Source organism: Parus major, chromosome 4, assembly GCF_001522545.3.
Source record: "Parus major isolate Abel chromosome 4, Parus_major1.1, whole genome shotgun sequence".
NCBI classification, from domain to species: Eukaryota; Metazoa; Chordata; class Aves; order Passeriformes; family Paridae; genus Parus; species Parus major.
Genome location: NC_031771.1, coordinates 53,936,245 through 53,961,781, shown reverse-complemented (window position 1 = coordinate 53,961,781; position 25,537 = coordinate 53,936,245). Strand labels below are relative to the sequence as shown.

General features: G+C 35.8%; 1 protein-coding gene across 5 annotated transcripts in view; it reads right to left on the bottom strand.

The window, feature by feature from the left end:
* Window positions 1–25,537, bottom strand: part of TAPT1 (transmembrane anterior posterior transformation 1) — a 50,915-nt gene that overhangs the window by 6,415 nt on the left and 18,963 nt on the right. For all 5 annotated transcript variants that reach the window (XM_015624792.2, XM_015624793.2, XM_015624794.3 and 2 more), the window contains 9 exons: window positions 21,379–21,541; window positions 17,519–17,654; window positions 16,641–16,738; window positions 16,401–16,470; window positions 7,312–7,392; window positions 6,357–6,466; window positions 4,666–4,725; window positions 3,264–3,332; window positions 1,946–2,022 (listed from right to left, as the gene is read on the bottom strand). In XM_015624792.2, the coding sequence (XP_015480278.1) occupies window positions 1,946–2,022; window positions 3,264–3,332; window positions 4,666–4,725; window positions 6,357–6,466; window positions 7,312–7,392; window positions 16,401–16,470; window positions 16,641–16,738; window positions 17,519–17,654; window positions 21,379–21,541 (864 nt within the window). The remainder of the gene's footprint in view (window positions 1–1,945; window positions 2,023–3,263; window positions 3,333–4,665; window positions 4,726–6,356; window positions 6,467–7,311; window positions 7,393–16,400; window positions 16,471–16,640; window positions 16,739–17,518; window positions 17,655–21,378; window positions 21,542–25,537) is intronic.

Here is a 25,537-nt window from a genome sequence, read left to right as displayed (position 1 = left end):
TTCCAGCTTCTCATGGACATTATACAAGCATTTCTAGAAATTCTCCTTTAGTCTTTTGTGCCAGCCTACCCCAGGCTCACATCTCTAACAACAATGTAAGCTTGCATTTATTCAAAATTCTAGGAATAGAAAACTCAAGGCTTTTTTTGGCAAGACTCTAACTACAATTAAAATTTAACTAGAATTCTTAATAAACAACACAAAATTCATTAATCCATAGTATAGGCTCAATTCTTTGCCCAGTTAACTGCTTCAGGTTTTCTCACATATCTGTGCTATTATGTTTGTATTCTATATATATTCTCACATCTGAGGAAAAGCTGAAATTTATGTTCAGAACAAAAATTACTTGAAAGATGCAAGGTGAGCTAGCTCCAAGTCTGAGATCACAGGAAAAGTAAAAATTTGTTCTCACTTTTTAATAAGGACAAAATAGACCAAAATGTATTTACTTTTGTGAGCTATGTCTTTAAAGTGCACCATTTAACACTTTATGTTAATCACATTACTTCTTTCTGCCCTCCATTCTCCAAGCCACAGAGACAGTGAAAAATCCTGGGCTGCAGCAGTGGAATGGTAGAAGCAGGGAAATATCACATATATTGAGAAAAAGGAAAAACCATTGAGCAGGATTAAAGTGCTGACTGTGGTATACCACAGTGCTTTTAATTACACAAAGCTGGCTTTAGGGAGAACATGGGCATAGCATGTAGTATAGTATGCTGGGGAAAAATCAATGTATGGTGCAGAGGGATGTGGCTAAAATTTTACTATTTGGCCTATATGCAGTATTTCAAAGTCTTAGTTATCTGACACTGAACAGGTGTGTCCCTACACTGATGTAGACAAAACACATCTGATCGAACTCTGTTTTTTGCAGATCAGGGTCAGATTAGAGGTAAGAGTCCACCTATTAATAAAGAATGTGTAGTAATCCTGTTCTTTTCACAAGCTATTGGAAAACAGTAAGAGATCTCTCTTCCAGCATGGTCTCCTCTCTTCCTGTTGAACCACTGCCTCAGCCTTAGAAGTTGTACCCTTCTTAAGCCTTGCTGCCTTCACTTAAAACACAGCTTAGTAGGACACTGGAAGTACTCCCACAATACTGCAGGCAGGTTCTTCTTCCATCAGCAACTTGAAACGCTTAATTGCTTATGATCAGTTTTGAGAGACAACAATGACAGTGTAGTAGACAGCTTTCCTGGAAAGTGGCCATCCACAGATACTACACAGCAAGTGTCTCAAGACAGGCAAACTAAATTGGATGTAAAGCACAGTTACGCAGTCTCAGAAAGTACCTATCAACTGGTGAGAAGTTAAAGGTAAGGCAAGTATAAATTGACTTGGCAGTGAAAGGATAATGAAGGGATACTTGCACATCATTGGCTATGGAAAACAAATTTCCATAGAACATTGTACTTCTTAGTTACGATTACTTATTGACCCCACCCTTCCCAGGAAAGGTCAGCCTTACATTTATTTTTATTTTTTAACACCAGTTCCCCAAAGTCAAGTGAACCTTGCGTTTAACTACCTGAGAGAAAAATTCATGATCTGCTCAGAGCACTTGAAATGCTTTTTTTTCTTTGCTTATTGAATCTTTTGGTCTTTTTACAGAAAACTTCATTCACTGGATTTCAATTTCCCTTTTTACACAGAAGAATAGTGCTTGTCTCTCAGATTCTCTCAGTCTTTTTGCAATGACTTATTTCCATTACTGAAATTACTTATTGAGGGCTATAATCCCCCAATGTAGTCACAGTACACAGATTTTTGGGACAAATCTGCACTCTCAATTTCAGATTATGAACATAAGGGTTTTACATTTATGTTCTACTCAATATAAACTGTGTTTATCCTCACATCCAGAATTATCAACAGAAACTTCTTTCACATATGTAATCAAATAATAGTGAATGCTTTTCAATTGTGTGAATTTACTTACCCACAGTAGAACAGCACAACACAAACATAAGCTAAGACTCCTTGTACTTTTATTGAGCTTGTAACGACTCTGATGAGCTGTTTGAAGAATAAAAGTTAAAACTTAGCACACAGCTATTGATAGAACATTATAACAGACATTTCTTATTTGGTAAATTTAAGAAAAAGCAGAAATATTTACTTTAGCAGAAATTTAGTCTAATGTTCCCCTTGGCAGTACTAACTACTCCAGATTTTGATTTGAATAAGTATTATACTAGTACTTAGTTCCAACTTTGCCAAAACCAGAATCTGACAATGTTTTCTTAACACTGACTTTCAAGTAAAATAAGAAGTGGAAAAAACCTCCAAAACTCAAAGGCTAGAAGGAGAGTTAACTAATTTTGAGGAAAATGTAAAGAGATGCAATGAAAAACAGAATCAGTGTCACACACTATGCTAACCTTATGATTACAAAATTGCTTTGTGGACAAGGCACATGACTCCCAAGTTTGACTAACAAATGGATCCTGAAATTTCAGTTTTATTTCAGCAGTTTAAGCAAATCCTCTGCATAGTATTTTTCCCCTTCTCTACAGGAGAACATTATATTTAAGTCAATTCATATTGATATCCTTCCAGGAACATTGTGAATTAGCATATTTGCTGACAAAGCACGTACAGATCCTCAGCATTATAACTACTGTTTGTCTACATGTGTGTATGGGGAAAGTCAGAGCAGCTATTTAGAGAAAACATTCTGCAATAATTAAATCAGGAAAGCATGTGGACACAGTTCCATTAATGAAGAAATTAATTTTACAGCAACATGTATGTATAACAAAGTCAACTATTTCAGAGGGATGCACTCGGCAACAGCTCAGGAGCTCAGTGCCCCATATAAAAGAATATTGAGTCATTAAGTGTGCCATTACAGCGACAGCCACAAGGACTCCTATGAAAAACCTAAATAAACTGCTAACCTTCTGGCAACCAGCTGCTTTGACTATTCCAAATGAATGAATAGGATAACTGCCAGAAGGAATATATGCTTAGTAAACACAGATGTAGTTTAATTCCACTGGTACAATTCAAGTTCTTACAAATTCCACAAAATTAATATATATTTGATTTTCTATGCAAGGCTGACAAACAATAGTGCATTTGTGAAGCCACAAGTAGCATGATACAGGTTATACTAGGAGTTAACTCAACCTTTCAGCATCATTTCAGTTACTTCAGATGATAGTTTTATCCTCATCCAGCCAGCTATCTCAGAGGGACACATTCTCAAAGTGAGATCTTATTGACAGAAAACTGATAGGAATGATACAACTTACTAGAACAGCCAGTGGAAGAGGAATGAAACCCATTCTTCTGGAAACTGAATCACTATAATCTGTATATGCCTAGAAAAAGAAGAGGAAGTATAATGAACTACTTTTGCAAAGTTATTTTAGCTTGGCACACCCTCCAGATAAGAATACGGCTCTGTTAACAAACACTATACTGGTATAAAGTGTACCTGTTCACATTTTGGAATTCACATGGAGATAGCTGCACTCTCAGACAAAAATGTAATACTACCATGACCAGTAAGATTAGCTCCAGTGCTCTAAATCATGAGCAACTGGAGTATAATACAAATCTCTAAATCGAGAGCAATTAGGACACAGAATCCAAAGGCGCTATGATACTTCATCTGTACATTATTACCAGCTTAGAGACATTTTTGTATTAATTTGACTGATCCTCAAATACTTTACAGAAAAAACTGTTAGAGGGATAAAAGAACAATTATCCACCACACTAGCAATTTTAAATCGTTCTACAAACATCTATAATTAGCCTTAATATAACTGTTGAAATTATTTTGAAAATGTTTTTACATTTGAATTCAAAACACAAGTACTTTGCATGACAGCTTGCCTGCAGTATTGAACTTCACAACAAAGTTAGTGCCTAAGTGATGTTATTTTATTTCTCACAGATGACCCTTAGGAAAAGTGATGGAGTTTTCAAAACTACTAAATTGGTGGTTTTATTATTAAGAAATTATTACTATTTGTAGCTGATGGTGTCTAGCTTCTCTATGAGCTTTAACTACTGCATTCCTCACAATGGCCCAAGAAAACTACATAAATCATAGTAATAAAGTTCATTTAATATTTAGAGCACACATCTAAAGCACTGTGGAATGCTAACAAGTAAAACCTAACGAGTCCTCATCCATGAAAGGTATGCAGTAAACAGCTTTCCAAAAATTATACTAATTAAGAACAAGTGGTCTGTGTGTTCTATAAATACCCATGCCATGACAGTAACATATATAGTGCAAACAACTCTAAACATCTGTGCACTGTCTGTAAAGAAACAAACTCTTAATGAATACTGTGTAGCCCAATACAGTTAAAATATGAAAAGAACAGTAATCTAAAATTACCTTGTTAAGTTTACTTACTTCCCATGTATGTCAAAGATGTAAAGTTGTCATAACTGTCCCCTTATTATAAGTATATTTGGAAGAGACTACTCAGCAGTATATTAAATAAAGCTCAAACTGACCGGAACAACAACAACAAAATAATATAAATCATAAATAAATATTCCTGTTATCACTTATTAAAGAAAGCAGTAAGTGTAACAGTACTGCATGTATTTCTTTAAGTGTTTGTTCCAATATCCCCCCCATAACAATTGTGTTAGCTAATACAGGAAAGCGCATTTTATTTTCAGGCTTACATTTTTCTGTCGACTGCTAACAAGGTCAAATGCAAGACTGGCTCTGTATTCACTGTAGACCTGGAAAAAATCCAGCACATCAGATGTGTGACTAATTTATTGTCACACTTTATAAAAGCAACACAGATATTAATAAACTATTTCCATAAAGTATTACAAAATTATGCATTTGCTGAAAGAGTCAAAGCCAGTTTTTCTAGATCTAACTGTACTCCTCAAGAGATAAACCTCTGTTTCTGCAATAAAGTAATTTACATATATAAATATATATAAAACAAACAAACAACATTACGCTATGCTTTAGGAATTGAATGAGACTTTATGAAGTTACTGAATTTCAGGGTCATAAGAAACACAAAATAACAGAAATCATATTAATCATATTTATTTTTTTCTTCCCACAGTTCATAACTGCTTTTAAGCTACAGGAAACCTAGCCCTGGGATCAAATTAAACAAATGAGAGAGCTTTCTTATATACAAAGCAAATTGCATGTGAAGATGAAGTAAGTTTTTGCTTCTTTTTAAAACAGTTCAGCATATTAAGAAAGAAAAGTATCTACTTTAGGGATAAATGGCAGGACAACTTGCACTGCAGGTGTTAATAATTCTGAAAAAAGTCTGACCTAGCAACCATAAATCTTTAGAACTTCATACACACACCCCACAAAGTTTATTAAATAAATCTAGCAAAATTGCCTATTTTGCAATAGGCAAAACTACCTCCATCCTCCAGCTGTTTTAGCACTCTGAAGCATGCTACATTTTTGGCTACCATGACTTCATTACTGCTCTTTTCCACACTCTCTGTACAAAAGTAGGGCATGCATAAATGCCTCTGGCATAAGGGAGCTTATTAAGCGCATCTATTACACTTGTTTCTACACCCACCCAATGTAGTTACTTTAGAGATGCTGAAAAAGAAAGCACTTCACAAGTTCTGATCTCATTTCCTGAAAAGTGGTTTTAATAGTGAAAAGACACTAACTCATATCTTCACAAATTTATCAGGCATGTTTGAATTCACACAGTGTGGAACACCAGTGGCCCATGTATGATTCTGCACAAGAACACACAAGAAGCAACCACATCTACGGCTTTAAAATAAGGACTGGGTAATATATGCAGCCTAAGAAATTTCAGGAGTAGGAAACTAACATAACCTATTTCATACTAGTGCTCTAGGGACAGTGGGAAAAAATATCTCTGATTTCAATTCCACTTTTAACACACATGCAAGAACAGAGTTAAAGCAGTCTAACAAGCTCTGTTTCTCCAAAAGCCTGAATTTTAACCTACAATCCAGTTTGTTAGGAAAGGCTGCAAGGTCTGCCTAGACTGCAAAACAAGTAACCTTCTTTCAATTTAACTGATGATCTCTTCACAAAATGATCTGCCAGTAATATGAATTGTAGCCATTACATGAGCTGTTATACAACACTTGCAATAATTTATGGATCTGGAACTACTGATTTAGAAACAGAGGTATTAGTTACATATTAAAAAGATCCTCAAAAGTATATTGTATCACGAAATCAGCAAGCTTTCCCAAGTGATACCAAATATATGAAAACAACAACTTTTATGTTTTCTGCACTGGGAAAAAATCTAGTATTTTAAAAAATATTAGCAAAACCAAATACAATTTAAAATAGCACTTATTTAAAATAGCACTTAAAACAAGATACTTACATCTGCTGTGATGTCATTGAATTTTGTTATGAAGGCATGTTTCACGATATCCACTGCAATTTCTGAAGCAACCACCATGCAAACATCTGGGAATAACACCCAGAGGTGATCTGAAGGTTGTGAAGAACAAGTTAGGCAATTTAATTTAATGCCAGCATACAAAAAGAATTATAAAAATTCTATTCAACAATGAAAAATCCTCATGAGTTTGAATAATCTGTAAATTTACATCATCACTGTGCATGCAGTGTGCAAATTCTTGCTTATTCCATTGCTGTCCTAAAAGCTTATCAGTACTGTACAATCACACCACAGTTAGAATCAGGATCTAAACTCTTCACTTTGTAAACCTTTACCTCTAGTAGGAAGATAACTTTTGTAAGTACTAGATACTATGTGTTCAGTGTGTATAAAACAGACAAAGCATCTGAAGTTTTAGATACTTAAAATAAAATTTAGGTAGACTGGTAAGATTCAGGCAAAATACATCACACAGATCAGGGGTCAAAATTATTAAAATAATGTTTTAATAAAATCGGTATTTTACACAATATTTATTAAAGATGCCATTAAGTATAAGTATAATCAGTATTAGATTAAGAATTGTATTTTTTAATGTAATCGTTATCACATTTCAATCTCACTAGCCCCTTTCTAGGGGATCCTTCATTCACAGTGTATATACTCCAAGGAAAGAAAAGGGCTGGGAAGAAAATCATTCCAGAGGCTGCTTGTAAGAAAACCATACATGTTTATAGCATAACAATATCTATTTCTAGCAGAAAGAACACAGTCATTCTTAAAAGAATACCAGAAATAGAAAAATGAGAATCTAAGGTATTTGATGAAATTAAGCTTTGTTAATTAAATGTGTTGATTACCCTTATCCTTCAGATTGAGGGAAAAAGTAAGAGATACAGCTCTTGATAGCACAGGAGTTTTTTAGTTTACTCACCTGGATTCCATGAGAACTGTTCCATGTTTCTTAGACATACAATTAGTAGCAGCACGTAATTGGTGAACCTCTCCTTTATATCTGGATTAAAGAAACCAAAATCTGTCAGCTCCAAAGAAACATTTATTTCCATACAAAGATATCTATTCATTCTGAGATTCTATCATTTATTAATTCTTGGATTAGATAACACTTTCTACAGATTATTTAACTGTATTTAAGGGGTGGGGAAAATTCTGGGAACCACATCATGGACAGGATTTCTGCAGTAGGTTATGACCTGGTCTGTCCAGTGCTGACACAATTCCCAGTTCCCAGCAGCAGAAGGGACTTGTGACTTACTATCACCTTTTCTAATACATTAATAAAATAATCATTCTTCCTGTTAAAGTCTGCGTTCCTTCCATGATTCAAAAAGAACCAGCTCTTCCAGTTACTAAACTTAATATACCTATCTGTCCTTTCAAGCTATTAGCAAGGTACATTTCATTTTCTACAGATCCTAGATATCCAAATTGCTGTATAGTGGATTCAGCAGAAAGAAGAAAAAATGTTTGAAGACAACTGTTACACCTTAGCTAGATGGTTCCTACCAGTCTTTCACACTGCCATCTTAAAAGGGAACAGCAGGATGTATCAGCACAGTTATCAAAACTGTAAGCACTGTAACACAAAAGCAATCTAATTAGAGACAAAGTCCATGACTTGCCTCCCAGACAAGGCAGTCTTTTTTTCTACTCTGGTGTCCTGTTTCCAGAGATGACACACAGCTTGCTTCAGGAAGCATCACATTTTTTAGCTTATTAAAAACTACCTTCCTGAAACTGTAGTATTGAAAAACAAGGTAAAACCTAAAACATAACACCATCACAATTTAGGAAGTCCAAAGAAGTATTTTTAGAAGACAGAGCTACTAAGAAAATCTGTTAAGACACTGTTATTGCTTGTTACACCTGTCAATAACCACAAAAATAATTTGTGAGCCCTCCAAACCCAAAGGGTTCATTTTCTTAAGCACCTTTAATATTGTGTGGGGTTTTACCGACTGGTTTTGGGAAACAATAGAAATGTTCAGTAGAGCACACAAGGATTAAGCTGGACAAAAAAAATATTTGACTTTCTGTCACCAGTTTCCATCATCTCTGACTGACTACAGGCCAACAGCAATGCTTGCTGCAGTTACAACAGTACAGTAATATCCCTCACTTTAGAATAGACATTTGGAAATACTGGCAAGTCTGAAAAAATGAAGCAAAAAGGAAAGAAGAAATCCTCCAGGAGAAGGAAAGAAAGAACACACAGAATTCAAGAAGAATGAGATTTCATGCACATTATAAAAAGTCACATCTTTAAGTACATAAATGCATCTGTCAGTATGGGCTGGGGAAGGGACAGAAGAAGCATGAGCTTTTAAAATAGAACGAATGGCATATATATGGGAGGGTAGAAAAAGGAAATATTTTAGTACAATAAATTTAAATCAGAAAAAAGGACATAGGTAAAGCTTAACCCTAATTTCTTGATTTTGTGTAAATAACAGTCCAACGAGTGAAGTACATTCTTCTATGCATCTGAATTCACAAAATACTACCCAAATGACCAGAGCACAGCATTGTCTGTAAAACCTAGTCACAAGATTCCACTTGACGCTGTCACAAATGGATGAAAATGCAATCAAGCACTTATTGATCTACATTCTCTATCATGATCATTAGTGACTTGGAAATAATCACTGAGTTTTCAGACTTCCATGTAGAATTTCAAAATAGTTTTATCTTCTACTTCCCACATATCATACTCCTACACTGTCATGACACATCATTGGTCAGCAATGCATGACAAACACAGATCTCATCTTCAGTTTTTCAGGTCCCAGGGAGGCCTGTACAGAGAGATATTCTCAAGTGGGCAGCAAGGACCTTAACTCAGGCCTAACATTAAAGCATGTCTCAAGCTAATCCTCCAGACATTTATTACCTGCTTGGTATATGTTAGCTCACCAGCCAACAGGATTAAATTGAGAAGGGACATTTTGGGCTTTAAATTTCCTCTTATAATGCTGTAATAAAACCTATTTTTCTTCCACTAATTTCTGAGTCTGGGTGACAGGCTGGTACCTATCTTTCCCCTCTGCTTATTTTCCCTGTTCTCAGTGGTCTCCCTTCTAATCTGTTATCTCTGCTGCCACAGCTGTTCAAGGTTGTTAGGAGGGAGAGGGATGACTGTGGCTGCTGCTCTTCATCCTCATCCCTCTCCATCAACTATCAGAGTTGCAAACAAGGCAGACAGGGCACTTTAAAGCAGCTTCAACAGTAAACTCAAAATAATTCAAAAATTCATTTCATTTCTCACCCTCATGGACAAGGACAAAAAAGGCTTCAGGATATCCAAAACAACTGGTAATCAGTCCTAAATACCAATTAAATTCCAGAATACAAAATATGTACAGTAATGTTTCATCATTTATTGTGAGCTTATTTGATGCTGTATATATACATCTGGTTTTTTTAAAGTGGTGAGGGGATTTTCCTGTACCATGTATTGCCATTTCTTGGATGATGTGGTGAACTACAAAACAAGTGAAGCTACATCCCTGGATCCACACTTGTTCACACTCTTAAGAACAAAGGCAAAGTATATCACTGTATTTGTGAAGTTGGCAAAACAGTGACAAACCACCAGTGTTAGCGATCAGTTACAGACAGCACAGGTACTAGCAGGAGGAAATCATTCTATTCTGCTTCAGCATAATGAAGAGTAAAGAAAAAGTGATCTCTTTTCATTCTCCAATGTGACAATGCTTAGTAACATTGATATAAGCCATTTCAACTCAGTTTTCCATGTATTCCACTAAGTATATATGATAAGCATATCAAATAATGTTTTTTATATTAGGATATGGTATAGCTTCAATAACCCTTGCCATTGTAAGACAGGGTTAAATGAGAGCCAGAATGACAGACCAATGACAGTTTAAATAGTCTTCAGCTACCTCCACAAGGACGTGATTAAGAAGCTTACTTTCTCAGTGTTTATGATCCTAACTGTTAAAAACCTGACATGTAGCACTAATTCAGATATATATATCTCCTTGACCAGTCTCTTGTCAGCACATACCATGCATAGTGCTGATGACATATTGTGCATGAAATCTGGATGGATATCAGTGACAAGTGCTTCTCCTCAGGGGTCCATACTGGGACCAGTGTTACTTATTATCATCATTGATGACAGAGATGAAAGAATTGAGTGCACCCTCAGCAAATTTGAACATGACTGAGTGCTGAGGTTGCCACATCAGAAGGGTGGGATGTCATCCAGAAGGACCTGGACAAGCTCAAGAAGTGGACCCATGGGAGTCTCAAGAGGTGTAGTAAGACCAAGTGCAAGGTGCTGCATCTGGGTTGGGGCAACCCCAGGTGTCAACACAGGCTGGGGATGAACAGATCAAAACCAGCCCTGTTGAGAAGGACTTGAGGGTTCTGGTGGATGAGAGGCTGGGCACAAGCTGGCAACGTGTGCTCACAGCCAAACGTGTCCTGGGCTGCATCCAAAGCACTGAGAGCACCAGGGTGAGGGAGGAGATTCTGCCCCTCTGCTCCACTCCAGTGAGACCCCACCTGCAGTGCTGCATCCAGCTCTGGGGTGAGTCCAGAGCTGGCCACCAAGATAATCAGGATGGAACACCTCTCCTATGAGGAAAGGCTGAGAGAATTATGATTGTTCAGCCTGGAAAGGAGAAAGCTTCAGGGTGACCTAATTGTGGACTTCCAGCACCTGATGGGAGCCAACAGAAAAGATGGAAAGGGGCTTTTTGCAAAGGCACATAGTGACAGGATAAGGGGAATGGCTTCAGACTGAAAGAAAGTAGGTTTAGATTAGATACTAGGAAAAAATTCTTCACTGCGAGGGTGGTGAGGCCCTGGCAGAGGTTGCCAAGGAAGTTGTGGATGTCTCATCCCTGGAAGTCCATCCCAAGGCCTGGATAGTGCTTAGAGCAAGCTGATCTACTAAAAGGTCACTTTGGCCATGGCAGAAGTGTTGGAACTGTAGATTATTTTTCAGGTCCCTTCCAACCCAGGCTGTTCCATGACTGACAGACCGGATTATAATGCCATGCTGAAGCTGCACTCTTACCAGGGCTGGCCCTGCAGCCTGACATGCATCATACTACACACTGCCCATACACACTCCAGATTTTTGCCTGTGCTTCTGTTCAGCCTCTAGTGGTGAAACTGATATGATTACATCTTTTCGGCTGCCTTTAAAGTATGCATTTCAGTATTTTGAAAAGGGAAAGGAAGAATCAGACATTCCAAAACTTAGTACATCAGAACTTAGTGTTCACATGGCAAAAACTAACCACAATACACCCTTTTCCATTTAGGTAAGTCAAGTGTGCCTATAAGGGTTATCATATGAAGAGAGGTGGTAAACATTCATTTCAAAGACATGTAATGAACAAACTGCTATAAATGCAATAAAGGGAAAAAACACAAGATGCATTTTCTTTTCTCCACTGTGTAAATTAAAGCCCAGAAAAGGATTGCACATAGCCAAATCAGATTTTAAATACTTTTCCCCCACTTACATGTACTCTGCCATTCTAATTTTAACAGAATTTTATCCCCATATTAATAACACATTCTGCCCATCCATAAATTATCCTGAAAAATAGCAACCCCAGAGGGTATCATTGTTTTTAGAAAGCATGTAAAATACATTAAACAAACGTTACTAGAAATAAAGGTTCCTGGCATAGCACTGCATCTAGTATGGATTAGTGTAATTAATTAGCCAATATCTTAACCAACTACTGAACCCTGAAGATCTTAGGTACTTCGCAGTACCTAGGACACAGTGAGACACCAGGAACAGAGATCCTGAAGTGGGGTAAATAGTCTTTAGAACACATAGCTACCTCCTTCCAGATTCCCATACACATTATGCAGGAACCAGATAGAAAAAAAAAGTATTTTTTATCATGTTAATCCCACTGTTTATACATTTAGATCAAAGGCTACTTATAAATTGCAGCATGCAAGAAGCAAAACAAGATCTTTTGGTTTAAGTCTCAGCAATTCCTAAATAGCTGTAGTGCCAACTACCTCTTAACAAGTGACCAGAGCACAATAAAGGATCAAACACTGAACAAGGAATCACCAAGGACACACCAATCTTAAACATAGTCCTGCCCCCAAATCCCTCATCCTTAAAATGAACAACTAGATTAGAATAATGGTATTAAAAAAACCTAAAGCCATATGAGAAAGCAGCTCAAATTTCAAAGACCAAAGGTAAAAATAAAGGCTATTTAATATTGTGATCAAAGTCAAAGAGACTGATAAATTGGGAACTAAGAAGAACAGAGAAGAAAAAAAAGTACAGAATTATAAAGAAGAAAACTGAAGTTCCTAAAACTTCAGAATAAACATGTTAAATTTTTGAGGTAAGAGATTTAAAGAACAAGAAAGAGTCAGGCTTAATAACCAACTGGAAATAACCCAATGCACTACATCAAATGTACTTCTTTGTATGAGGTACAATAGAGTTTTGTGAAAAAATTTAATTTAGATCACAGCTTGAAATTAAAATAAGACATTTAAAAACATAAAGGAAGGCAGCATGCTGGGCTTTCAACAGTGATGAAAGAACCTCTCTTTATAATTTGGTCTCCTTGTTCTCTAAAACTGACCCTACAAAATTAATTTACAGATAACTATTTCAAAAAGAGAATACACTATTTAAATTTAGGGAAATATTTCTTCCTGATACAACAAATAAAAGGTTTTCTGTATAGAAATGTTCTCCAATGGCCATGGTGTTTAGAAAAATTTCCTTGTAAAAGTCAGGGTGACAATGCAAAAGTAGTTTTGCTGCAGCTGACAAATCAAAGCTGTGGGAACAGCATGGTTGAAGTCCCAGATTCTGTAGCTGCAGTCTCAAGCAGCTATACAAACCCCAAGGTCTTTGTTGATCTGCTCCTAAAAGAGAACAGGTTTAGTTTTATTAGATAACAATTAACTAATGTATATTTTATGTCCTGTTCAATTGATTTTTATGTAGATGATTCAAAGTTATTTTAGTCTTGAAGTTTTAGTCTTGAATTAGCTGTTACAGTAGAATTTTAAATGGCCATACAGAAGTGAGAAGGATCACTGACTCCATTAAGTCCAAAAATGTAAATACTGAGAAAAATAATACAGCCACACATCAGCTTGCTATCCACCAACTGCTGCTGAGCACGATGCCAAGTGAACACAATTTCCAGATCTAAACTGGCAGCTTGGTGGGACTTCCTATCCTGATGTCTTACTACACAGAAGCTTGAGCTAGGCAGGGCTCATTTCAATATGTGATACAGGGCATTTCTTAGAAAGTACAAGCTTGCACAGCTCATTTCTGTTTTCACATCTGTATTCACAAGACAACTTGATATTTAATTCTAGTTGTAGTAACTCCTCTTGAACAAAACATCTATTCGTGTGGCCATTGCTTATCTTTTCTGCTATATCATATTTTTCTATTGATTAACTTAAAGAAGAAGAGTTTCACCTACTCCTGAGAAATTCCTCAGATGACCCTGTGAGACTCCTGTTATTCCCCTCAAGAATGACTATATTTAGCTGCTGTGTACTAATTAATACCTTTACACTGAATTGAAAACATGTGTTTGACAACAGTAATATTTTGAGCTGAGCCCCAGAAAAGGTGGAGCAAGGGGAATCCACCCTTGCTGTGGTGTGTCCAAGATTAATCAGCTACTGCTGCCATCATTACCCTACAGACAACTACAGACCTCAAAACAACTGGAAGAAGCAGAGAAAGGTGGGAAATATATGAGAGTGCCTAGATTTAGTGTTTCCTTTCAGAAGTTTAGTTGAGCCCAGGCATGCAGTTTAAGCACAATGTGTTCTAGGACACACAAGACACTCCAAAGGCTAACTGGAAGCTGACAGGACCAGACTAGCTTCAGTTCCAGGGTAGGATAAAGTATTGGCATAGCATGCCAACACAAGATGCAACATCATTCCAGCTGCATAAAATAAAACATTTAAAAGACTCTTAATGAATCGATACAGGAATTGAAACAGTACTTTTCCATCCTTACTGAAGCTGTGACGCAGTAAATATGTTCAAGTTCAAAACAGGTAAAACGCTCTACTAAACATCTGTCTGCTATTTATTTATCTCTGAGAAGAAAAACACTGCTATTTATAACCATACTGAAAGGTGTTCCAGGAAAAGTTGTCTTTTGAAAGGAATAAATCAGCTTGTTTTGTGCACTCTTCTATCTATGTATTCACTGCTTCCATCCCCACACCGTCTAATGAATGGCAATAATTCTTCCATCAACTGATAAAGGACAACCTGGTTTTGCTATTATGGGTCTTCAATAATAATGTCCAGCAATAAAATATTGATACCCTTTTCTTTTTATGGAGGAAATTACTAGCAATTTCTAAGATCAGTCCCTTGCTTATTTCAACATGAAAGAGGCCTCACCTTTAAGTACGAGAGCTAGATGCATACTTGTAACTATTTTATGCATTAATAATAAACCTTTTCTAAATTTTCTGTCAATAATTAAGTCAATGTCATTTTTAGCATTCTTACTGTAAAGTTAAATACCTCTGATTTTAAAAACGTAAGTAATTAAATCTTGGAACCAAAAAGAATACTATTGTCACAGAATAAACAGATTATCAGCATAGCTGGGAAGATCTTTTTGGGGAGGTTTAAGAGCATCTATGTGGTAGCTTAAAATTCAGAGTTAATTTTCTGTTATATAATTTTCTGTGATAAAGTTTTATGTAAATAGTCTTTCACCCAAAGAATTACAAAACATTTGCATGTTTGATGATAAATTAGACAAAGGTTATATCAATAGTCAGAACTGAAAACCTAATGTAAATCTGTTGAAAATTTAACTTGTGACACAAAAACATGAATCATCTGTTTCTAAATAAGTAGCTATTTTATTTTTTTTAAACCTATTGCACATTTGAGTTATCTGGCTATGCGCTGGAATTAAAAGAATATATTCTATTTGCTTTGCTCATCTGTAAAAATTAAAGTGGGGAAATTCAAATCAGATATACTGAAGAAATTCTTTACTGTGAAAGTGGCGAGGCACTGGCACAGGTTGCCCCAAGAAGCTGTGGATGTCCCATCCCTGGAGTGCTCAAGACCAAGGTGGATGGGGCTCTGAGCAACCTGGTCTAGTGGAAGATGACCCTGCCCATGGCAGGGGGTTGGAATGAGACAATCTTTGAGGTCCCTTTCAGTTCAGGGCATTCTGAGATTCTACAAAACTAGTACAAGCAAAGAAGCTCTAGCACAGCCTTAAGTGTAATCACTCCTACTAGCTTTGAAATCAAGAATTCAATAAATATTTATTATGGCTGATACCTGTATTAGGAAGAATCTTCATCAAAGGATACCTGAACAGCTTTTCCTCATGAGACACACTGAGTACGAGTTCCCAAAATTCATCCTAAGCAGCAACACAGTTAAGAAGTGCCAGAAGCATGTCTTCTAAGTACCCTCTAACTATTATCTTGAGAGCATATAAAAATTTAGAGTAATCTCTAGTACTTCCCTCATTTATCAGCTACTTTGTAACATTGTTTTTTTGTTTGTTTGGAGTTTTATTTGTTTGGAGGCTTATTGTTTGTTTTAGGGTTAGAGGGGAGGTACTTCAAGACCCACCCTCACAGCCATGCAACAACATGTATTCTGAGATCACTGTCAATACAGGACAGTATAAAGTCAATTTTTTGAGAACAGAAGACTTGATCACTTGGAAGCACGGGCATTATAGCACAAAGCCAGGAGGCTCTTTTAGCACCTCAAGTTAAAACTTGCCATAAAAGGAGTAAGTGTTCTTTGAAATAGGTTTCATCCTACTGAACCAAACAGTAAAAGGGGTGATGAGGTCAGAACAAGTCAGAACACTCAAATTCACCAAGGTAAAATGTTTATAGTAAGAATAACATTTAATACATTGATTAAATTAAATACATTAATGAATTAAATAAACAGCCTCTCTCTTCATATATTCTCCTGATCAACACTGCTATACATACCACTGTTTGACATTTGAAAGAGATTGTTCTTCTCAAACTTCTTGAAAACACTTCCTTTTATTTCGACAAACTGCAATTTTTAGAAAGTTAGTTAGTTTTTATTCATAAAAAGCTGATATAAACAAATTATTATAAAAAAAAATTGTTACTTTAAATATTAATATTTAAAACATATGATACACAAAGACATAGGATTCTGAAACAAATTATGGTAGTTATATGATAAAGTTGCATACTTACATTATTGGACATCATGATGGTAAGCAGTGATTTATTGTGGGAGTTGAAGGCCACATTAAGAGTTGTTGCTTGAACCATTATAAGAATAGCATGCAGGACTGCATAGCAGGGTTAAGGAAGAATATTTGAAATACATTTTCTGCACAACAGTACTGAAGAGCAACGAACCACAGATTTTCTATTTTGCTTTCAAAATTTAACATATCCCTGTAAACCAGACTTACAGCAAGACAATACTTACATGTAATATATGCACGGTGCTTTGCAGCATGCAATAATTATGCTAATTTTTCTTGTTCTAAAAGAACCAATGACATTAGTTGCGAGAAACATCAATACAATCTAAAGAAAAAAATCTAAGGTAAAGATTCAGAATTGGCCTAAAGATTTCAGAGAAAATAGGGAAAAATGGTAAGAAGTCTAAATTCATTACCAAAACGACTGGACTACGGTACCTCTTTATATTCATCAATTCATTATAAAATTATTTCACACTAAGAACATTTGCATAATGAATATGCATGAGTTTATCTCTTTACTTCAAGAAAATATATTCAAGCTGTATGCATTTAACATTCCGCTATATAACAAAACCACACTGTCTTCAAGGCCCTGTGAGCCAAAATACTCAAATACAAATCAGAAACAACATTTTCCACGAACAATCCAATTATGATTTTTCATTTTACAATAGGTACACCATCATGAAGAGATTTGTTTTTTTTTTAAAGCAGGTGGTATTGACAATCTAACTTTTCAAGTACAGGAACACTGATTCAGGAATACTATCGATTTTTCAAATGCATTAAAATAAAGCAGAGAAATTACTCTGTAATTTAACTTGGAAAATTTTGCAATTTATCAAAGAAAAAGGATACAGACATACAGCACTGCCATGAAGAAGTGAGGAATCACACCTATGTGAGCTCTTTTTCTTTCCTTAGGTTCTGTAGCTGTCCAATAAAGAGCATCCAAAATATCTTGTCCAAATGAAGAAATCAGACGATCAGCCACCTAAACAAGAACAACTTTACTGCCTTTTACTGCCTACCTTTCTCTCCAACACTTGAATATGCACAGTTAAAGAACAGTTCAAAGTAAAAGTACAGCTCAACCTAAAAAAAGCTTCACATACTTATCACTTTTGATCTCTTACTTATTCCATTTTTTCTCTGGATTTCACAGCAATACTGTTCCTTTTGTATATTAAGCAGTTAACTCTCCCTTTCAAATGTACTATCCCCTTTGCAACAGTATTCAGAAAAATCATATATTGTTATCTTAGGTGCTTTCTTGAAAGTACTGTACTCAAGTACAGTTCAAACCTCAGCCTTTGATAAAGCAGTATGTATTTTGTATCAAACCATTTAAAAGGTTTTTCCCCATCCCTCTGGGTTTAATAGGAAAAAATCCCAAGAATAAAAAGTGAATTCTGGATGACAGGGAACATTAGCTTACAGGTACAAAAAACCTGAAATTAGACTTGGCTCTTCTGCTTTATACATACTGAAATAGATACTTAATGCAAATGTCTGCATAAAGCAGAATTCAAAATTAAAAGTACTATAACACAAAAAAAAGTGATTAAGAGGAACTTGAAAATCTGCCAAGAAGGGAAAATATGTTGAAAAAACAAACACCTGGTGTATAATCCGAAGAATATATACACAAATAGGGAAAAAAAACCCTTTAGCAGTAATTCTAAAGATAGAAAACATATGGACAGCATTTTGAACTTGTAATTTAATACCACAGCAAGAAAGGTCACAGGGAGTTCCACCAGTTCCAAACATTTCATCAGCAGCAAACATAAAACTGAAAATCCTTACATGGAAGAACATTTTTTCTATCCATACACTGCAGTTCAGTAATCTTAAAACCAAGCTGCACAGGGCAACAAAACCAGAACTTCAAAAATTAAACCTGGCACATGTCTGGCTAAAAAAAATTAGCTTTCAAAAACATTGCTTACTAATTCAACCAAAGTAAAACAGTTAAAGATGACAAACTGATTACTTAAGAAAGACAAGGAATATTTTCTCTTAGTGTATTTCTGTAAAACAACAATTTTGGACATGTTAAATCAACATGTAGCAATACAGAACTAGGTGCACAGTGTATCTGCAAATTTTGATCCTACTAAATAGAAAATAAGTTCTTGGGACAACACAAACCTAGACTCACGATAATTTCCTGACTTTTTAAATTAAATAGCTCTCAAGGTAAAGATACCAAAGTGAGGAAAGTCGTACTTGTTTCTGACTATCTGACTATACTGAATGAAGTTTCCTAAAATATGAAAATTGAATTAAAACAAAATTTTACAGGATGCTTCAAGCAAATGTACAATGTGCTGTGCTCTAAGAGTCACCTCTGAAATAAAATGAACAAAGCCATGAGCTGATGAATTATCATAAATCTGAAGCTCCCAATCCCAACAGTTTGAGAGATATTTACAGTGGCACTGTTTTCGGCTTTTTGATTTTATAAATTGACAATGTCTGCATTATTTGGTTCCTGCTCATTGTGACGACCCATTGAGTAATTACACCTGGTGTAGTAACACCAGATACAGAAGGCTTAAGAGTTTGGTAAGTTTTTGTTCACAATATTGTGAGGGTTTTAATAGATAAAATAGTGGCTTTGCTTTCCTTTCTATTTAATCAGTCCTTGGTTCTTTGCTGAAAGGATAGAAAATATTAAAACCCACCACACAATATTGTTGCTTGCTTTTCCAAATATGACTTACCTAAACCCTACATGCCGGCTCCAGGCTCCAGCAGAATTCCATGGTGAGTGCTGTCACCAACATAACGCACACTGGGGCTTCACAAGGAGCAGGAGCCGGTGGGGCTGAATCTAAAAAAGAAAAGTGTCATTTAAGCCAAATGTGCTGAATGCTCCCCTTAGCCTGTCAGTTGGGAGCATTCAGCACATAATTCTGCATTCCTCATATGTGTCCAGGACAATACTCCCTGGACTTGCCAACAGCCGAAAACATAAGGACATTGTAAACATCTCTGTTGTTCAGTGATTTACTAGACTAAGAAGATCTTCCTTATTTTGAAAACTTGTGACAAAATGTAAAGTGTATTGCTGAAAAAAGAGCATATTAAGAATTCCTTAAAAAGAATTGCTTGCATCAGTAGCAAATAAAAGTCACTGAAGTATTCTAAGCAAGCCAATATTCAGACTCGAAAGCTGAAGTCTTTCAGTGGGACACCAAGAACATTTTCTGCTGATATTGCTGCAACCTGTCACAGTAAAAAAGCTCCTTAAAAATATGCACTCTGCTTGGCATGCTGGGTTTCATGAGACACAATGGAAGTTAAATAATGTTTCCAAATTCAAAGTCTAATGTAATTTTTTTAATAACTATGAGTAGTAACAGACTTCCCCCTTTCCTAAAGGAAACAAACTCATACAGCACTTTTCTTAGTTAAGACACACAGTTTTGATTCTGCCAAACATAGCAAAGTAATTCAATTCCTCATTCCAAACAGAATAGCACATGGCTTCCAATTCACAGCAAACACTGCAGCATCACTTCAAATTATGTGCTAAGCACACAAAGCTGAGAAAGTACAGCACTAAGTGATTTGAAGTAGTCTTTAAATAAAGAGAAATTGCTAATTTAAGTACATGGATTTATTTAGTAAGTGATAATCTCTCATCTATGTAACTCTATGTGGATGAGTATTTCCCCACACAACTAAAATCCAGATATAGAAACTCTGCGCCAATTTAATATTTGTACATATTTTTTAGCAAATGTAAAACTAAAAGCAACAAAAACCATATGAATAAACAACTGAGGTGGCTTGTATGATATTTATTTCACTTAGTACAACTCTGTTCCTTATGCAATATTTTCATATTTTATTAGGAAAGAACAAATGCCTTTAGACAGAATGCAACCTTGTTGCAGCAGTCTTCAAACAAAGGTACAACAGATGTTCAAACAAAGATTAATATATCATTTAGAAATCCCAGAACCCTAGCAAAATAATTTTTGTGTACAAAGCTCTGATTGAGTCCCTTTAAGGGGCTGTATTCCTATGTCCTATATATATTTGCAGGATGAAGATAACACTTTGCCTATGAAAACATTATTTACTTTGTGAACTATTGATCATAGAAGTACAATTAAAAATCTTATACTTTACATTAAGGGCAAAACAAACTGTTTTTCTCGACAGAATTTACCTTACCTCACAAAACAGAATTTCTTTTTCCTGTGTCACTACAGTCATTCATTCACCTTATAGGCTTGTGTCTGCTAGCCAGGAGTGAGGTAAAGCTGTAACACGTGTCTTTGCACACAATGAAAGCTGTATTTCCATAATGTTGAATTAAAACCCAAATTCCATGTTTTCTATTATCTTCCTTCTCTGCGCTCTCTTATCATTATTTCAAATCAAGAGTTTCTACTTTTCTTGGCAAGCTGAAAATCTCATTCATTACCTTCCGTTTCATAAGACACTTCTTTCATTTCCATTTCTCAAGTCTCTTGCTATGAAACTGATTAATAAACTCCATAAATTAGGCATTATGAAACAGTATCTAAAACATTATTGTTCACAAACCTGTTTCACTGCATCTATGCTTATTACTTTAGGTGTGTACTGATTTGTGAGAATACCAGATGTGCCACACTCTAAGTACAAATACTGGGACACAAAATAGCTTAGATAGTCTGACAAAAGCATACTTCGTATTCTGATGCCAACATTCTTACCTCAAGCATGTTATAGATGATGTAGAGCTTTATGACAGACTGTCCCCTTATCAGATGATACATCATAGAGTAGTCAACATAGTGCATCATGAAGTAGCAGATGACCAATATAACTCCTTTGAGCATGTCACATACCTGAGCAGGTTGTAGCAAACGTCTGTCACTGAAATACAAAGGGCAAAAAGTTCCACTAAATGTCATATACCCACAAAATACAGATGTTACTAAGTCAATATGAATTTACAGAAGCTGTTCATCACGGATATATTTTAATGTAGTTTATTGTGCTCCTTCCCTTGCCCTTCACTCCAACACCATGACTGATACATATTTATAGACCACAATCATGACCAGGATCATAGTCTCTTACTTGCTACATCCCTGTAATTAAAACACTTGTTGAGAGCTCACACTTTTTAATAACCTTCTGCATGCATGCTCTTTTGTTTCTAATTTACCTTCCCTCTTCCACACAATTCTATGATTTTGACTTCCTCAGCTACAGAAACTGTATTCACTATGATCAAAAAGATATGAAGCAGTCATCTTCAATTTCAGTATAGTGAACCAAATGCTGAGGAACAGCTTGTAAATTCTGTATCTTCATTTACCTCTAAGCTCTGCAGCAGTAAATGCAAAAAAATTGACCTCAGAGCTGGAGGTTGATTGTGAACCAAATGCAGAAGTTTTTCATGAGTAACCCAGAAGATTAAAGGAATCATACACCATTTCTTCCTAGTAAAACTACAGGAAGAAAATAGCTTTATCTCAATTGCCACAACAGTATACATAAGCATAATGAAATTGCAAGGCCATATTTACTTTTCTATTTATTTAGTGTAGTATTAATAGGATGCAAAGCAGTTAAAAAGCCTTTGAATTACTTCAAAAGGTTGAGAATTAAATATAAAAATGGAGGAAATAATTTCTATTGAATATATTTATTTTTTTAAAGACACTGAAAACGTAAGTTAATGTTTCAAAGAAGTTGCAAGCAAATAGCAGAATTCAAGTTATGAATTTCCAGTTTCTGTATTCTTAAATCAGTAGGTCATCCAGTGATTAGGCAACGTTCCCATGAACTGATAACATATTTAGAAAAAAAATTAAGAGTTATTATGTAAAAATGTACACCATTTGTACAAAACATCCAAACAGTTACTTATGACCTCTGGAGTAGTTCTACAGACCCTGCAGAAAAGTCAAAACCCCCTGCTACCTCACTCATTCTATTTAAATCACAGCTGGAGTGTTATACTTTGGGTTCCTTTGTTGTCTTCCATTCAAAAGCAAAACGCCCTGAAAACAACATTTACACATTATATCAGTCATGGAACCACAAAGTGACATTCCACAACAGGCAAATAGGTTGAGCTCTTGCTGAGAGTACGAACAAGAAAGTTTCCAGAACTCTCAGATTTACAGTATTGCACACTGAACTGACAGCAACTTCTTTTATTATATACTTTTTTACTGCATAAACTGCATTGAAATCAATTACATTCTGAATAAAAGAATTCAAGCTGGTCCAGCATACCAGAACTGCTTACAGTTGCTTTCTCTCCCTAAGAGACATTTTCTTGCTTTCAGAAGTACTCAAGTAACAAACAACATTCACAACATATCTTATTTCAGCATAAGTCCTTGACAAAATGTCTCAGTGAATTTTCTTCCTTTCTTCAGCCCCCATACTGAGTTTTAACTGCAAACACCAATTGAAAAAATTAAAGAAAACTGAACATGTACCTTTTGCCTACTGCTTAAAAAGCCTGTGACTGTCCTTGCATGATGCACAAAAAAAAATGCACCCTCCCCAATCTGTAAAACCACACTTTGAAAAATTACTGCCTTATTTAATAACATCTGACTTAAATGATTATAGTTATTAAAATATAATGGTATACACTGAAATGTTTACAAGACTTAAACAAGCCCATAATTATGATTAATTGTTCATATGCTGAGTAACAGCATATTCCTTTTACATATGCTGAGTAACAGCATATTCCTTTTTCTCCAAGCTACTTCCATTTTGGAAGTGTATTCAGTCATTTCTGTACAAGTTTCCTGTACAAGACTGGGATACAGTGGTAAAGGTACTATTATGCCACAACAGTAATGCCAGGCCTTAGCACATGAAAAAGAGAATCAGAATTTATCACTCAGCAAATCAGCATCTTCATTCTTCCAGCCAACAACAACCTTAACATTAGAGAAGTAGTGAGTACCTGGTAGAGAAAACCTGATGAATAAGAGACACCCAACTTGAAAGTCTCATTCATGGTCTTTTTAAAGTTTGTTAAGGTAAGAATTTTAATGATAGGATGGTCTCTTACTGAAATGCAATAGTGAGTAGAATCTGTTTATGAAGCTTCTAAAGCAGTCCAGAAAGATTCTCACAGGAAAATGCTTTGATGTCCCCAAATCAATACAGACTGAAAATATCACATCAAAGATTTTTTGGCTTACAAGTAACATCAAAGATGCTCAACCACCAGTCAGAAGTTGCAGATGTTCTGTACTGATAACTCTATCACTCTTCTGCTTGTGTTCAATTTCATCTGTATGACTACACAAGTAAAACCAACTCATGAGAAGCCAATGTAAATGCAACCATCACAGGGGACTACAAGTTCTGAGAAGAGACTACATAAAACCAAGAGCATAACTTCTTTTCTAAAGGTGGTCTCAACTATGAAATCTATCTCAGGAGACTAACTCTGTATGAAGTTGCATAGAAGTCTCCACACAGCATCCTCTACCCTGATAAGATGAAAAGATTTTGAAGATGTGCTATGAACAAACTTGATTATTGTTGAATTTCAATTCAAAAGCTGTCCCTACAGAGTGAGATCAACGACTCTTGATTGCTGTGCTTTAGAGGAATTAAACTTTTGTAGAACAGATTCCATTCAAATTATGTTTTTAGAGAATTTTAGAATCATTTATGTTGGAAAAAGACCTTTCAGATAATCAAGTCCACCTGTTAACTTATCACTTCCAAGTCCACCATTAAACCAAAGTATTACATCTTTTAAGTACCTCCAGGAATGGTGATTCTACCATTCCCCTGAGCAGTAGCCTGTTCCATTGCTTTACAATCATTCTGGTGAACAGACTTTTCCAAATACCCAATCTAAACCTCCTCTCACAACTAGAAGTTCTTGTCCTACCTCTCAAGGTGACTTGGATTTAGTTTCTCAGTACTCTGTCTGTATGTCTAGGAAAAAAACTGCAATAAATAATATTTTTTTCTCACATTTTAATTAAAAATAGAGTCTAGACAACTTCTTGTGCTTCTCATCCACATGAGAAGCAGAACCAACAAATGCTGTGACAACTTCAGAACAAGTGTCCTGGTTTGGGCTGGGACAGAGTACCTTTTATTTTTGGTAGCTGGTTTTTCGGATTTAGTGTAAGAATGCCGGTAAGACACTGAATGTTCTGGTTGTTGCTAGGAAGTGCTTACTGTGAGTAAAGGATTTTTCAGTGGCTCTTGCTCTGCTAGTGAGGAGCTGCACAGAAGGCTGACACAAAGTGTAGCTAGGACAGGATGTCCCAAACTGGCCAAAGGGACATTCCACACCACAGAGCATCACACCCAGTATGTAAACTGGGGGAGTTACCCAGAATGGGGTCTATCACTGTTCAGGGACTGTCTGGGTACCAGGCAGCAGCTGGTGGACAACTCTGTCACTTGTTTCTCTTAAAAGGTTTCTCTTAGGTTCTCTCCTTCTCATTACTATTATTATTATCAGGTTTAGTACTATTATTAGTATATTTTGCTGCAATTATTAAATGGTTCTTACCTCTACCCATGAGCTTTACCTTAACTTTCCAATTCCCTTCCCCATGGTTAGAAGGTGGAAGGAGTGACTGAGTGGCTGCATGGTACTTGTTGTGAGCTAGGACTAAACCACAACATCTTAGTCAAAAAAATATCCTCAGAGTTTCAATTTCCTTAGTTTGATGACAGAGGAGCTGCCAGCATCTCAACCCTCTACTCAGCATAAGGGATTACTGCAAAGATTGACTACAGAGAACTGTTTTCCAGAAAGAGTAAAAAGACCCTGGCATTTAAAATTTATTCTAGTGTTCTTTCATCGTACATTAGGAAAGATCCTTTCATATTGACTAAACAAATAATCTAGAGTGTACC